The 13,293-nt window shown below is 44.9% G+C and overlaps 1 protein-coding gene across 2 annotated transcripts in view; it reads left to right on the plus strand.

The window, feature by feature from the left end:
- RFTN1 (raftlin, lipid raft linker 1) overlaps nt 1–13,293 on the plus strand; it is a 203,421-nt gene that overhangs the window by 154,490 nt on the left and 35,638 nt on the right. For both annotated transcript variants that reach the window (XM_011977936.1, XM_011977937.1), the window contains one exon: nt 7,078–7,193. In XM_011977936.1, coding sequence (XP_011833326.1) covers nt 7,078–7,193 — 116 coding nt within the window. The remainder of the gene's footprint in view (nt 1–7,077; nt 7,194–13,293) is intronic.

Raw genomic sequence — 13,293 nt, forward strand, 5'->3', positions numbered from 1 at the left:
TGATAGCCACTCCCTTGGGACACCACCCGTCTCCAGGAATGTCTGGCCTAGTGGTTGCAGGCAGGGCTTCTACTTCAAAGAAGCCACTTAATAATGTAGGGGCTAAATTGCACATATGCCATTAAATGCATTTTCTCATGTGTCCATAAGACACTTTTAAAAAACTTTTATTGCAGTTTAGCACACACGTAAAAAATTGTACAGATCATAGGATATAGCTCAGTGGCTTTTCACACGGTGAACACATCCATGTCACCAGCACATAGATCAAGAAATAGAACAGATCAAGCCCCTAGAAGCCCCTGCATGTCCCGCACTGTTTCTATCCCCCCGGGGTAAGCACAGTCCCTACTTGAAACACTATTGATGAGTTTTGAACTGTATACAAACTTTATACACTTGTCGTTGTGGAATTCGTCCACATTTTTACATGTAATTGCAGACCATTTTCTCTCATTGCTGTGTGCTATTCCATTGTGTCAGATACACAGCTATATATATAACTTAGCCATTTACAAGCATATTTTTATTCTTTTTTTTTTTGCCCCATATAGGACAGCATGGCATCTGTACAGATGTAGCCCCAAACAGAAGCCCTAAGCCCATCTCATTGTGCCCTGACTGAAATCTCATCCTAACCACCAAGGCAGAGAGAGTATGGTGCAGTGGTCAGAAAACACCAGCTCTGCAAGGGTAGAAACCTAGCCTGTTTAGCACCTACCCCCAGCTCCTCAAACAGGGTCTGCCTCATCATAGTAGTAGCTCAGTAAATGTCTATTGTTGAAAACGGGTAGGTTTTAGGATCAAACAAATCACATTTCAGATCTGGTTTGACCCTTGTATTCCATATGAACATGGACTAATCATTTAACTCAGTTGTCTACCCACTAAAAGGGAATGACATCTCTTACAGAATTTTGGGGAGGATTCAATGAAAAGCCTTGAGTGCACCTGGCAGAGTGCCTCCCATCCAGCTAACACTGAATCAGAATGTTTCTTCCCTATCTGGTCAGTTAAATGGTGCTACAACTTGCAAGCTAACCCTTTTCTAGCTGAAGAGGAGTAATATCTTTTCTAGATTATTCAGTGCCTCAAATTGAGAATGTAGAAAGGCAGGCAGACCCAGAGCAGCAGTGAGTGTTCAAGAAGCAAGAGAAGGCAGCAGCCTTGCTCATTCTTTGGTTAATAGAGCAACTTAGCTGCAGGGTGATTGGGAAGCAACATGGCACCGTTACCTGGGATTGGCTGAGCAGTGATTACATTTGCCATGGGATCACATGTCATATGACTGCATGTGCAATTGTGCTTATGCAGTTGGCCAGTGCCAATCCTGGAATCAAGGTGGTGCCAAGAGCACTGCAGCCTCTGATAGAGAGAAGGCGCCCTCAGACAGCCAAGAGCATCTGTTATGCCAGCTACTCCAGGGTAGACAATCTAGTCTAGTCTAGCTTGTTTAAAGGAGAATAGTAACACTTTGTTTTTAACCCTGCAAAAATAGACCAAATGCACTGACGGCTTGTCATGGCATGCACATTCAGGCTAGACTTTGGCAAAGCATAGCACCCTAGGGCTGAGCCTGAAGGTTAGCTTGATAGACAGAGTCTTAATGTCTCAGAGGCTGCAGAAGAGTGGTTGCCTCATAGAATTTACCTCTTTTCCCACATCCTTCTTGTAAGTCATAAGCTTGGAATATTAAGGTGGCCTTTTACCAAAAGACCAGCATCAAATATTTATACAGTACGAGGGCAGATAGCTTTTTGTGCACAGTAGGGAAGCATCTTCGCTTTAATAAAAAATGCAGTGATAATGGAATGTTTTCCATAGATGGAGGGCAGTTTAACCTTTTTACATTGGAGCCTTCACTCTAAGATAGACCTATTTATACCCAACTCACTGCACATTATAGTGAGGCTGAGCCATGAAGGTAATGAGGAGACAAGGAGTGGACAAGGCCGTCAAAACAAGAGACTCTTTAAAAGCCCAGCTGTCTGCTCTCTGTGGTTCATTGACTTTTTTGCTGTTACAGATAACCAGATTTTGACAGCCATTCTGAACTTCAGCTTCATGGTTAAGTAGGTGAATCAGTGCTCTGGATTCAGAATACTGGAGGATTAGGCTAAGGTGGGGAGACTGGGAAGCAGGCAGTGGATGAGTGTGTTCTGGGTGGATCTGGGTGTGTTCCTCCTTCATGCCCCCAAGCTAGCTGTAGCTTTCCCTGCTGACTACACAGCCCCATTCCCAGGCCTGACTCAGGAGGAAGGAGAGGAAGCCCAGCAGGGGATGGAGAAAAAGTCTGGATGGGCTGAGTGTCCCCTTCCCTTATCTGGACCTCAGCTCTGCCATGCTCGCCATGGGCAGGCTAAACACCATCAGATAATTTATGTTGAATTAGGCACTTAAACACTTAAAGCACATGGCAGGCACTTTTAAAGGGCTTGGAGGTTTTCCATTGAGAAGATCTGTAGGTAGATGCTTTGGAAATTTGATATAACATATTTTTATAGAAGTCTTGAGGAAATGTGTGCTGTGTTGATACAATCCTGATGGAATCATTGTCTTCTGGTCTCAAGCATGCCCAGGTCAGGATTTGGGAGGGCTTTACTCGAAGGGGTCTCTCAGGACTCCTGGAGTGTTACCCAGAACTTAAAAAGTGAGCTGGACTATGGTCCCTACTCACCTTGGACCCCAAAATACCTGTGACATGATTTAGCTGTACAGCAGCTGTTTTTCCCTGATCACCTATGAAACATGTCTCTTAGGAGGCCATGGAATAAGCACACAGGAGAAACTTTTCAGCAAAGCAGATGAGAGAGGCAAGCTTAGCACCTGCCAAGGCGTTTGATAACAGACTCTCAGGATAGGAAACAAGAAGCTGGAGCGTGTTATTGGTTTACCCATAGGGCTCTTACTTGAAATGGAGAATTACCTTATGTTGGGACAATATCAGGATAAGGCTGCTGTGCTCTTTACCCTTACAGCCATGGTTTTGTTGAACCGGTTAGGCCTCCCTATTATCTGGAATAAGGACCCACGCTAAGCAAAGTACTGTGGTCTTGTTTTTAGGTCTAGGTTGGGCATTGTGTCAGTCAGCTATTGCTCCAATAATGCTGTGTAACAAACCACTTCAGAACTCATTGGCTTACAATGGTAACAATTTACTCTGGCAGATTTTGGGGTTGGCTGGAGTAGCTCTGTTGAGGCAGACCTGGTCTCAGCTGGGCTCCATTGGGGCAGCTCTGCTCCATTTGTCCTTCATCTCCCTAGAACCAACTGGCTAGCTGGGGCATGCCCTCTCAACGTAATGGCAAAGACACAAGAGGCCAAGCTCAACCACACATGTACTTTTTATGCCTCTGCTTGCATTACACCTGCTAATATCCCATTGGCCAAGCAAGTCAGATGAACAGAGCCCTAAGTGGCTGGCCTCCCCACCAGTCAATTTAGTCTTAACCGCCTTCTCTCCTGATTCTGCTGCTCACCTGGTCCTTGACTGTCCTTCATTTACTCTGCATGTCAGGCTGGCTGTCCCTTCCTCCTGGAACTCTCAAACCCTGCAGATCCATATTCCTTGCTTGCTTAGTTCACTTGAAGTGGGGAGCCCTACCCTGATGCCTCTTTCAAAAATAGCCACCACCACTGTGTCCACTTTCACTCTCCCCTTGGCCTACTTGGTATTTTTCTAGAATTTGTCACCTCTGACATGGTGTTGTTGTCTTCCTCCTCCACTGCAAGGTAAGCTTCATGGAGGCAGGGACTTTGTCTTGCTGCTCGTGAGATCTCTAGTGACTACAGGACTACTTGGCACATAACAGATTCCCAGTAGGTGTCATAATGAATGGCTGGAAGGTTATTCAGGGTAAACTTGAACTCCAGTAACATGTCACTCACCCTTCTGAGGCCCTATCTTCCATTTTTAGACTCCTCTAAGGGAAGTTTTTCTATTTAGATTATACTAATATCATCTCCCCATAGTTTTAAAAAACTCTTTGATTCTAGTTATGCCCTCAAGAGCCTTGTAGAGAGAAAAAGGACATTCTCTGTCATCTGTGTTGTCCATTTACTTGTGTTACACCCGATTTAACTTGTTAATAACCTCACAGAAAAGGAAGGACATAAAAGAAAACTCAAATTGTATGTAATTCCACCACCTATAACTGCTGCTAGCATTTTGTGTATTTCCTCAAAGTTTGTCTAAACCGTTTTAACATAAAAATCCATATTGAGCTCATGTGGCAGTTTTATATCCTAGTTTTTCTCCATAATATTGTATCTAGAGCATTTTTCTGAATCATTAAATTCCCATGATATTTTTAGCGACAGCCTAGTGTTATACAGAAATCTCCAAATTTAACTATTTTTCTATGGTTAAATCTTTGGATTGTTGAATATTTAGATTAAGTTTTTAAGTAATTTTATAAGTAATGCTTATAGATGGATATTTGATGGTGTTGGAGGTTATTACCTCACAATAGACAAGAAGGGTAAGCTTTCTGGGTGAAAGAGGATGGACTTTTTGTGGCAAGATCCTGCAAATTTGTTAAATTGCTTTCTAGAAAGACTGTACAGTTAAAATTCCCTTAAGCACTATAAACTTTCCCATATCACCACACCTTTACCAGCAGTGAGAATTTTCTTTTCAAAATTTGTCACCTTGCTAAATAAAAAAGAAGTTGAGGCCTGGAGCAGTGGCTTATGCCTGTAATCCCAGCACTTTGGGAGACCAAGGATCACTGGAGTCCAGCAGTCCGAGACCAGCCTGAGAAATGTAGTGAGACCCCATCTCTACAAATAATAAAAACAGCTAGGGGTGGTGGCATGTGCCTGTGGTCCTAGCTACTGGGGAGGCTGTGGTGGGAGGATCACTTGAGCCCAGGAGGTTGAGGCTGCAGTGAGCCGTGATTGTGCCATGGCACTCCAATCTAAGAGACAGAGTGAGACCCCATCTCAAACAAACAAAAAAAAAGAGATTGCAATTGTTTTTCAATGTTTACTGGCCATGGAAAGAGAGAGAGAATTAATTAATTGCTAGTTTATGTCCTTTGTCTCTAATGGTGTTTTAGTATTTTTAACTATCTGTAAAAGCTTTTTACGTATAAAAATATTGAGCTTAGCCTTTATTTTTGTTCTTGTTGTTGCAAATAATTTTCTCATGTTGATGACCTTTTGTTTATGGGGTCTGTTGGGAGCCAAAGCTAAGTATTGTTATATATTCACATCTGTCAGTCTTTTTCTTTGTGAATCTAGAAAATACTGGGAGTTCCAGGAACTCCAGTGTGATTCAGGGGACTTTCTGAATTTGTCTCCCTTCCTCCCCGTGGAGGAAAAAAAAAAAAAACAGTCACATTATTATGGATTTGTCCTATTAAAAATTGTCCTTTTAAAAGAGCATATCATTGAAATGTGCTTTGTATGTGCATTTGTTTACTAGGACTGTCATAAAAAAAAATACCACACACCGGGTGGCTTAAACAACAGACACTTATTTTCTCTCAGTTCTGGAGGCTAGAAGTCCATGGTCAAGGTTCCAGCAACTTCAGTTTCTGGCTAGGGCTCTCTTCCTGGCTTGCAGACAGCCACCTTCCTGCTGGGTCCTCACGTGGCTTTTCCTCTTTACACGTGCCAGGTGAGGGAGAGAGAGGGCTCTGGTTTCTCTTCCTCTTCTAATAAGGACACCAGTCCTGTTAGACTAAGGCCCCATCCCCCCCTAGTTAAAGGAGGACTAGGACCTCATTTAACCTTAATTACCTTCCTAAAGGCTCTGTCTCCAAATATAGTCACATTGCGGGTTAGAGCTTCAACATACGAATTTTGGGAGGACACAATTCAGTCCATAATATTATGATTGAGCAGTGTTTATAGCATCAAATCTGGGAACCAAGAGAGATTGTCTGTCCATAATCCCACAGATGAGAGACCCAGCCCTTGAAAGAGTCACATCACCTTTCAGGATACAGCCCAGCCCCAAACCACTTGCTTCTAAGTCAGTCTTCTTTCCCCAAATCCCTTATCAAAATGGGCCTAGGACATTTACGAGCCATGTACCAAACAAAGGGGTAAAAGGTGCTTCCCTTAGTGTATTCTGTAGGGGCAGGGACTCTGTTCTGTATTTTTTTTTTTTTTTTTTGGAGACAAGGGTCTCACTCTGTCTTCCAGGCTGAAGTACAGTGGTGCTATCTCGGCTCACTGCAACCTCTGCCTTCCAAGTAGCTGAGATTACAGGTGCACCCCGCCACGCCCAGCTAATTTTTTGTATTTTAGTAGAGATAGGGTTTCACTGTGTTGCCCAGGCTGGTCTCGAACTCCTGAGGTCAGGGAATCCGCCTGCCTTGGCCCCCCTAAGTGCTGGGATTACAGGCGTGAGCCACTGCGCCCAGCCTGTTCTATATTTCTTTTTACCCTCATTGCCTAAGATAGTTTTTGATCATGCTATACATTTCATGTATACTTGTCGAATTGTACAGAGTTCAGAACCTGGTACATTGACTACAGCAGTGCCCAGGGAAACATTTCCAGTGGTAAATTATTTGGGAAAATTCCCTCTCCCCCACATTCCACCTCTTGACAAGAGCTGCCTAAAATGCTGTCTGGACAGCAGCCCACATCATGTGAACTTCCAAGAATCAACGCATCTAGAATGCATCTGACAAGCTCAGATCTGGTGTGTTATATCTCTTCCCTTTAAAAAAAAAAAAAAAACCCTCACCTAAATATAGTTTGCTTCTAAAAACTGTCTCTAAATGATTGTGTTTTACCCTGGATAAGTTCTCCCCAGTGCATCCTGACGCTGGAGCATGAAAAGGAAGGTAAACGCGTGAAATCAAATGGTGATTGCTAACAATGAAATTTGGGCTCATAAATCAAGGATATTATTCAAAACTGTGAGGTAAATTAGCCTCATTCATTCTGATAGGGCTAGATAGACTCTATGGCTGTATGTGCCTTCTTTAATTAACATGCTGAAAAGATGTTCTGATTGGGATTATTAATGAATGCAGTGGAAATGTTTGCTGCTTAGAAGACTTCTGCCACAGACGGTTTACAAACCACCCCCCACCCCGCCTTTTTCTTTTTCCACAGATTCCTTACATGGCTTAACAGATGGAGTATTCATCTTTGAAGCTGTTTCCACAGAAGATAGCAAAACCATACAGGGCTATGATGCGATTGTGGTTGAACAATGGACAGTCCTGGAAGTAAGTGTGGGGTTGGCAGCCCTGCTTCTTTTGTTTAGACAGCAATTGTTTTATCTGCCTGCTCCATCTGACCGTGGGGCTGTTGCTCAGCTGTGGCTTTCTTCTGAGAGGGAGCTGACCTGGTAGGTCCTAGAAGGACCCCCTTAGTCCTTTCATTCCCCTCTTTTCCCACCTCCAGGTAGGGGTGGGCCCCGCTCTTCCCTTTCTGCAGGAAAAGCACATTGCGTGTGCCTGGCCATTTGGTGGAAGGAGATTTGTCTTTCATTAATTTGCATATAACTGACAACTCTAAGTGATATAAATGAGGCCACAAAGTTTGTGGCCTCCGTAATAATCAGAGCAGCATGGTTGTCAGAGCCAGACCTTGTGGCTCCCTCTGCCAGCTATCCTTAGAGTTACGCACATAAGCTCACTTAATCTTCACAATAAGCCTTTTAAGTAAATACTGTTATTGCCCCTGTTATATAGATGAGGAAACTGAGGCACAGAGCGGTTAGGTCCCTGGTCCAAGATTACACATTAAATACTGAAGAATGTATTTGAGAAATGTTGACTCAGGAGGCCACCAAACTGCTGTGGGCAGGGGAATTCCTCAAACCATGTTCTGCTGGGACTTTGAAGGAGCGAATTTACTCCTAAGATTCACTAGTGTGTACCTGAAGGGCATTTCTGTAACTATGGAAGCATGACTTTTTAGCATACTCTCTTGCATACACAGCATCTGGGATATAAAGGGGGAAGCTATTTGGACATAGAGAGCTGAATTCTTGGTTTTTTTTGTTTGTTTTTTTGTTTTTTTGTTTTTGAGATAGCTTCTTGCTCTGTCGCTCAGGCTGGAGTGCAGTGGCACGATCTTGGCTCACTGCAACCTCCGCCTCCCGGGTTCAAGCGATTCTCCTGCCTCAGCCTCCAGAGTAGCTGGGACTACAGGCACCCGCCACCACGCCCAGCTAATTTTTGTATTTTTAGTAAAGATAGGGTCTCACCATGTTGGCCAAGCTGGTCTCAAACTCTTGACCTCAAGTGATCTGCCTGCCTTGGCCTTTAGAAGTGCTGGGATTACACCGTGAGCCACCGTGCCCAGCCATGGGCATAGAGAACTGATTTCTGAACACCATGGAAGAACACAGGATTGGCATTGCTGGGAGAGCCTCTGCCAAACAGGGCTCTCCGGGCCGAGGGAAGACAGGGGTGGATATAACTCTCTGTGAGGAGTGTGGGGCGCTGAGACCCACTAGACAGCCAGTGCTTGCCACACCCTTGTGCCTGCCAGAACTGCAGCCTCGAGGCAGTCCCTTGCCTGGTTATTGAAGTGGAGATGGGATGGGGCGTGAGTTGGATGTCTCCTGGGACACTATGACTCAGCTTTGAAGCTGCAGCAGTTCCCAGCATGCGTGAAGTGATGAGCAAGGCTGTTGGGGGGCATGCCTGCGTCTGAACAGGGATGAGAAATAACTGCTTGCAAGTGTGATAGTAATGGAGTACCTAAAGGAACTAGAGTCATCAGAAGCAGGAGTTGGAAAGTCACAGCATCCGGGGCTGGTTAGCGAAGGGGCCAGAAGTCCTGAGGGAAGTAAGGAACCAGGTGACGACCTGGTGTGAGATCAGCTCCACCAGTCACTCCTGTGTAACCCTGGGGCCCATGGTCTCTCCAGGGTCCATGCTCCTAACTAGAAATGGGATGCAGAGGAAGTAAGGCTCAGTCCAAGATGCCAAGCGAGTGTGGGCAGGTCCTGTCACCTCTCAGGACCCTGTCCTTCCTCAACTGTAGCTGGGCAGGTCACATGGCCCATCACGTGTGGTAGAGTGAAGGCTCCAGGTGGTGGTGAAATATGAAATGCCAAGAGTTGAGGATCTGAAGGACTGAGCAGCCGGCATTCAGTTTGCTCTGTAACATTTGGCTGTTAACAGTAGCGATGCATGGCTGCACCCAAAACATGTGCCTGAGCCGAGTGATTGGCAGACCATGGGGATGTGTGTAAAATTCCTGCTGTCTGTATATTAAAATGGCTGTTAAGGGAGGGCTCTGTGATTCCTCAAAAAAAGATGACTTGATGGCAGTGATCCAAAATCATCTATAAAATGGTTCTTAAAAATTAGTGTGACTGCAGGACCAGTAGCATCAGCATCACGTGGGAAGTTGTTAGAAATGCAGATTCTTGGACTGTACTCCAGATCTGCTGAACCCTCTGGGGGTGGGGCCTGGCAGTCTGCATTTTAGCAAGCCCTGCAGGAGATTCTGAGGCTCACTCCATTTGAAGAACCAGGGTGGGTATAGATGCCACTCCCATGTTGGAACTGTACCCCACAAAGTGATGGATTTGAAAGGGGGGGACCCTGGAAGTGATAAGGCTGGGAAGGCTCCGCCCTCATGGATGGGATGAATGCCCTTAGAAGAGAGGCTGCAGACCACTGCCTCCCCTTTTTGGCCTTCCGCCTTTGATCATGCAAGGACACCTACAGGGCACTATCTGTGAGGAATGGGCCTTTGCCAGACATTGAACCCGTTGGTCAGTGTCAAGATGCCTGATCTTGGACTGCCAGCCTCCAGAAATGTGAGAAACAAGTTTCTATTGTTTATAAATTACCCAGTCTGTGGTATATTGTCATAGGAGTAGGAATGGACTGAGACAGAAATTGGTACCAAGAAGTGGGGCTGTTGCTACAACAAATACTTGAAAGTGTAGAAATGACTTTGGAACTGGGTAATGGGTAGATGCTAGAAGAGTTTGGACATGCAGGCTAGAAAGAGCCTAGATTGCTGTGAATGGAGTGTTAGGGTGATTCTGTTGAGGGCTCAGAAGAAGAGGAGAGCTGTAGAGAGGGCCTCAGACTTCTCAGAAATTATCTAAGTGTCATGATCAGAATGTTGGTAGAAATATGGACAGTAAAGGCCATTCTGATGAGGTCTTAGATGGAAATGAGGAACAAGGTATTGGAAACTGGAGGAAAGGCCATCCTTGTTATAAAGTGGCGAGGAACTTGGCTAAATTGTGTTCGTGTCCTAGCGCTTTGTGGAAGGCAGAACCAATGAGGGATGAACTAGGATATTTGGTGGAAGAAATCTCTAAGCAAAATATTCAGGGTGCAGTGTAGCTGTTCTTGGCTGCTGATAGTAAAATGCAGGAAGAGAGAAACAAACTGCAAATGGAGTTTGTAATCAGAAGGGAAGCAGAACTTAAAGATTTGGAAAATTCTCAGCCTGGCTTTGTTGTCAAAAATGAAAAAGTGTATTCAGAAGAGAAAACCAAGGTTGGCCAAGCTACTGTTTGATAGGGAGATTGGTGCTGGCAGAAAGATGCCATATGCTATTCACCAAGACAATGAAAGAAAGACCTGAAGGCATTTCTGAGATCATCAAGGCTGCTGCTCCCATCAGAGGCCTGGAATGCCAACGCCTGGGGGACAGACCTGTGTCAAAGGAGGTGACTTGGGCATCCTCAGTATCTTCAGGCTCACTGCCCAGTGCTGTCTCAAGTTTCTGCTCCACATGGTCAGGCTAACACAGCCTCTGAGATTGACATCTCCTGAAAGCAGATGGAGGAGAGATCTTGTGGGAAGACTGTACTCCTTGGTTTATGGGTTTCTCTTCCTCTTTGCAGCTGGTGGAAACAAGCTTCAGGAGTCAGCTCTGAGGTCACCTCCTGCAGGGTGAAAGAGCGCTCCTCTGTGCTCTCATAACTCTCTGGGCATGGCTCTATCACAGCTCCTGTTGTACTCTATCAGTGTTATTTATTTGTCCACTTTCCTCCCTCCACTGTGAGTTTCTTGATCTGGGAATATTTATCTTTGTTCTCCAAGGCACTCCAGTAAATGCTTGCTGATTGGGTTGAAGGCTTTTTGGTTCAGCCCAAGGTAGACGAGTGTTTCTCAAAATTGAGCTCATATCAGAATCACCTGGAGAGCTTTTAAAAACACAGCTATCCAGGCTCTACCCCTACTTCCTATTCAATGGGTGTCTTAGTCTGCTTGGGCTGCGTAACAAAATACCAGACTAGACAGATTAAACAACAGAAATTTCTTTCCTCTCAGTTCTAGAGGCTGAAAAGTCCAAGATCAAGGTTCTGTTGGGGTTTGGTTTCTGGTGAGGGCTCTCTTCCTGGCTTGCAGATGGCTGGCTTCTCACTGTATCCTCACATGGCTTTGCCTCTGAGCATGCACAGGTGGGAGGGGGCCACTCTGGTGTCTCTTCTTATAAGGACACTAATTCTGTTGGATCAGGGCCCCATACTTATGACTTCATTTAACCTTAATTACTTCTGTAGAGGCCCCATCTCCAAACACAGCCAAACTAGGGTTTGAAGCCTCAACATACACACTGTGGGAGGATATAAAATATTTAGTCTATAAAATATTTAGTCTATAACGGTGGCTCTGAGATGGGGCCCAAGAATTTGCATTTTCTAAGACATTTTCAGATGAGCTGATGCTGCTGGTGTGGGAACCCCACCTTGAGAATCCCTGTCTTAGGGGAACTAAGTATAGACAGCTCTGTAACCAGCACAGCCCAGCAATGTCCAGTCCAGGACAGGTTCACCCACAGCTCAGCTCTTTGAAGAGGCTCCGTTAGACCCTGACTTGGGCCTGCAGACAGCCCCTCTCCTGCCTGCCCCTCTCTAAGGCTGAGGGTATTTTTCAAACTCTCATGTCTTCTACCCTCTACCAATTACTTCTTTTCCCCACCCTTTTGGCCTCTAGGAAAGATTTTTCCTTTTTAAGGCCTCAGCAGGTCCCTTTTGGCTTCTGGTTAACTGCTTTTCTGGTAACCACAGTCTTCCCAGGCAGGCCTATAATCTCTAGGGCTCTGACCACAAAATGTCCCTGACCAGTTCTTTCTCATGTCTCACAGTGGGGCCTGGCCTGTGCCTTTCCTGCTTCGTTACTCCTCCTGTGCGGATTCCTCAGCTCTGCGTAGATGTGCCATTCCAATTCCACCTTGTCTCGCTGGCCTCCCTCTCTCTTCACGCGCATGTATACATGCACACATGCACACGCACACGCACACACGAAAATGTAGTGTGTGGACGGTGCAATGTGTTGGCAAGAGAGCGGCGATTCCAGACTCTGGCCTGAGTGTGCATCCTGCCTCTCTGATTCCCAGCTGAGTGATGGACTATGTGAAAAGCAAACCACCCCTGCTTTGTTTTTCTATTTTCAGTTGTATAAATGGGGATACTGGTGACGACCTCTCAAAGTTGATGAGAATTAAAAGAGAAAACATATTAAAAAGTTGTGAATGTAGAACGTGGCACATAGTAAGCCCTCATGACATACTGCTTTCTCGGTCAGTCACCTCGTATCATCATGAGACAGATCCTTCCCCCATTGCCTTTGTGGTATGCTAAAAGCACAGAGGCGGTTGGGCTAGGGTACCTGTAGAGTCAAATGCAAATAACTGCATTTTGCTCAGTTGGAAACCTACAGCCTAAAATTAAAGGCAGTTGTAAGATAAATGTGTATCCATAGGGCATTTATAACAGGTATTTTGTTGACTTTCTTTGAGTTTACAGTCTAGTGTGTGAGCAGAAAGGGTAATTCTTGGAAAGGAAAGGAAAAAACTACATAAGATGAATAGGTAAAGAGCAAGATACAGACACAGAGACCTCTTCTTCCCTCTGAATCTGTGTATCTTTGAGCCTGACAGCCCATCAGAGCTTATAGACACCACCAGGTGCTACCTGAGCATAGAGACTTTTCCATGTTTATCCCTCTCTCTGGAATATGTTCTAGAACATCAGTGCTTATCGTGAAATTTGGTGCCAGAATGGAACATAAGACAGTAGAAAAAGCACTTATAGCTGATGCAACTGGTATGGTGGCGGGTGGGTTAATTGAAAAAGTCAAAGAGACCCAAAGAAAATCAGATTCCTATCTTACACATTTTATTTGAATGTAAAGTATGTAAACACATGTCCATTTGCCAGTCTTTTTGAGTTGAGTGTCTGCTGAAGTAGAGTTCTGCCTCATCTTTCTCATATAAACCACACCCAAAGTGTGCTAACTACAATGTCCAGTATCAGTTTCTTTAAAGTATCAATGGAATCTGACTGCAGAATCCTTCTATGTTTTCATGATTTCTTTCTAGTCTTTCTAGTCCCCT

The sequence above is a fragment of the Mandrillus leucophaeus genome, unplaced genomic scaffold (genome assembly GCF_000951045.1).
Source record: "Mandrillus leucophaeus isolate KB7577 unplaced genomic scaffold, Mleu.le_1.0 Scaffold186, whole genome shotgun sequence".
In the NCBI taxonomy this organism is placed as follows: Eukaryota; Metazoa; Chordata; class Mammalia; order Primates; family Cercopithecidae; genus Mandrillus; species Mandrillus leucophaeus.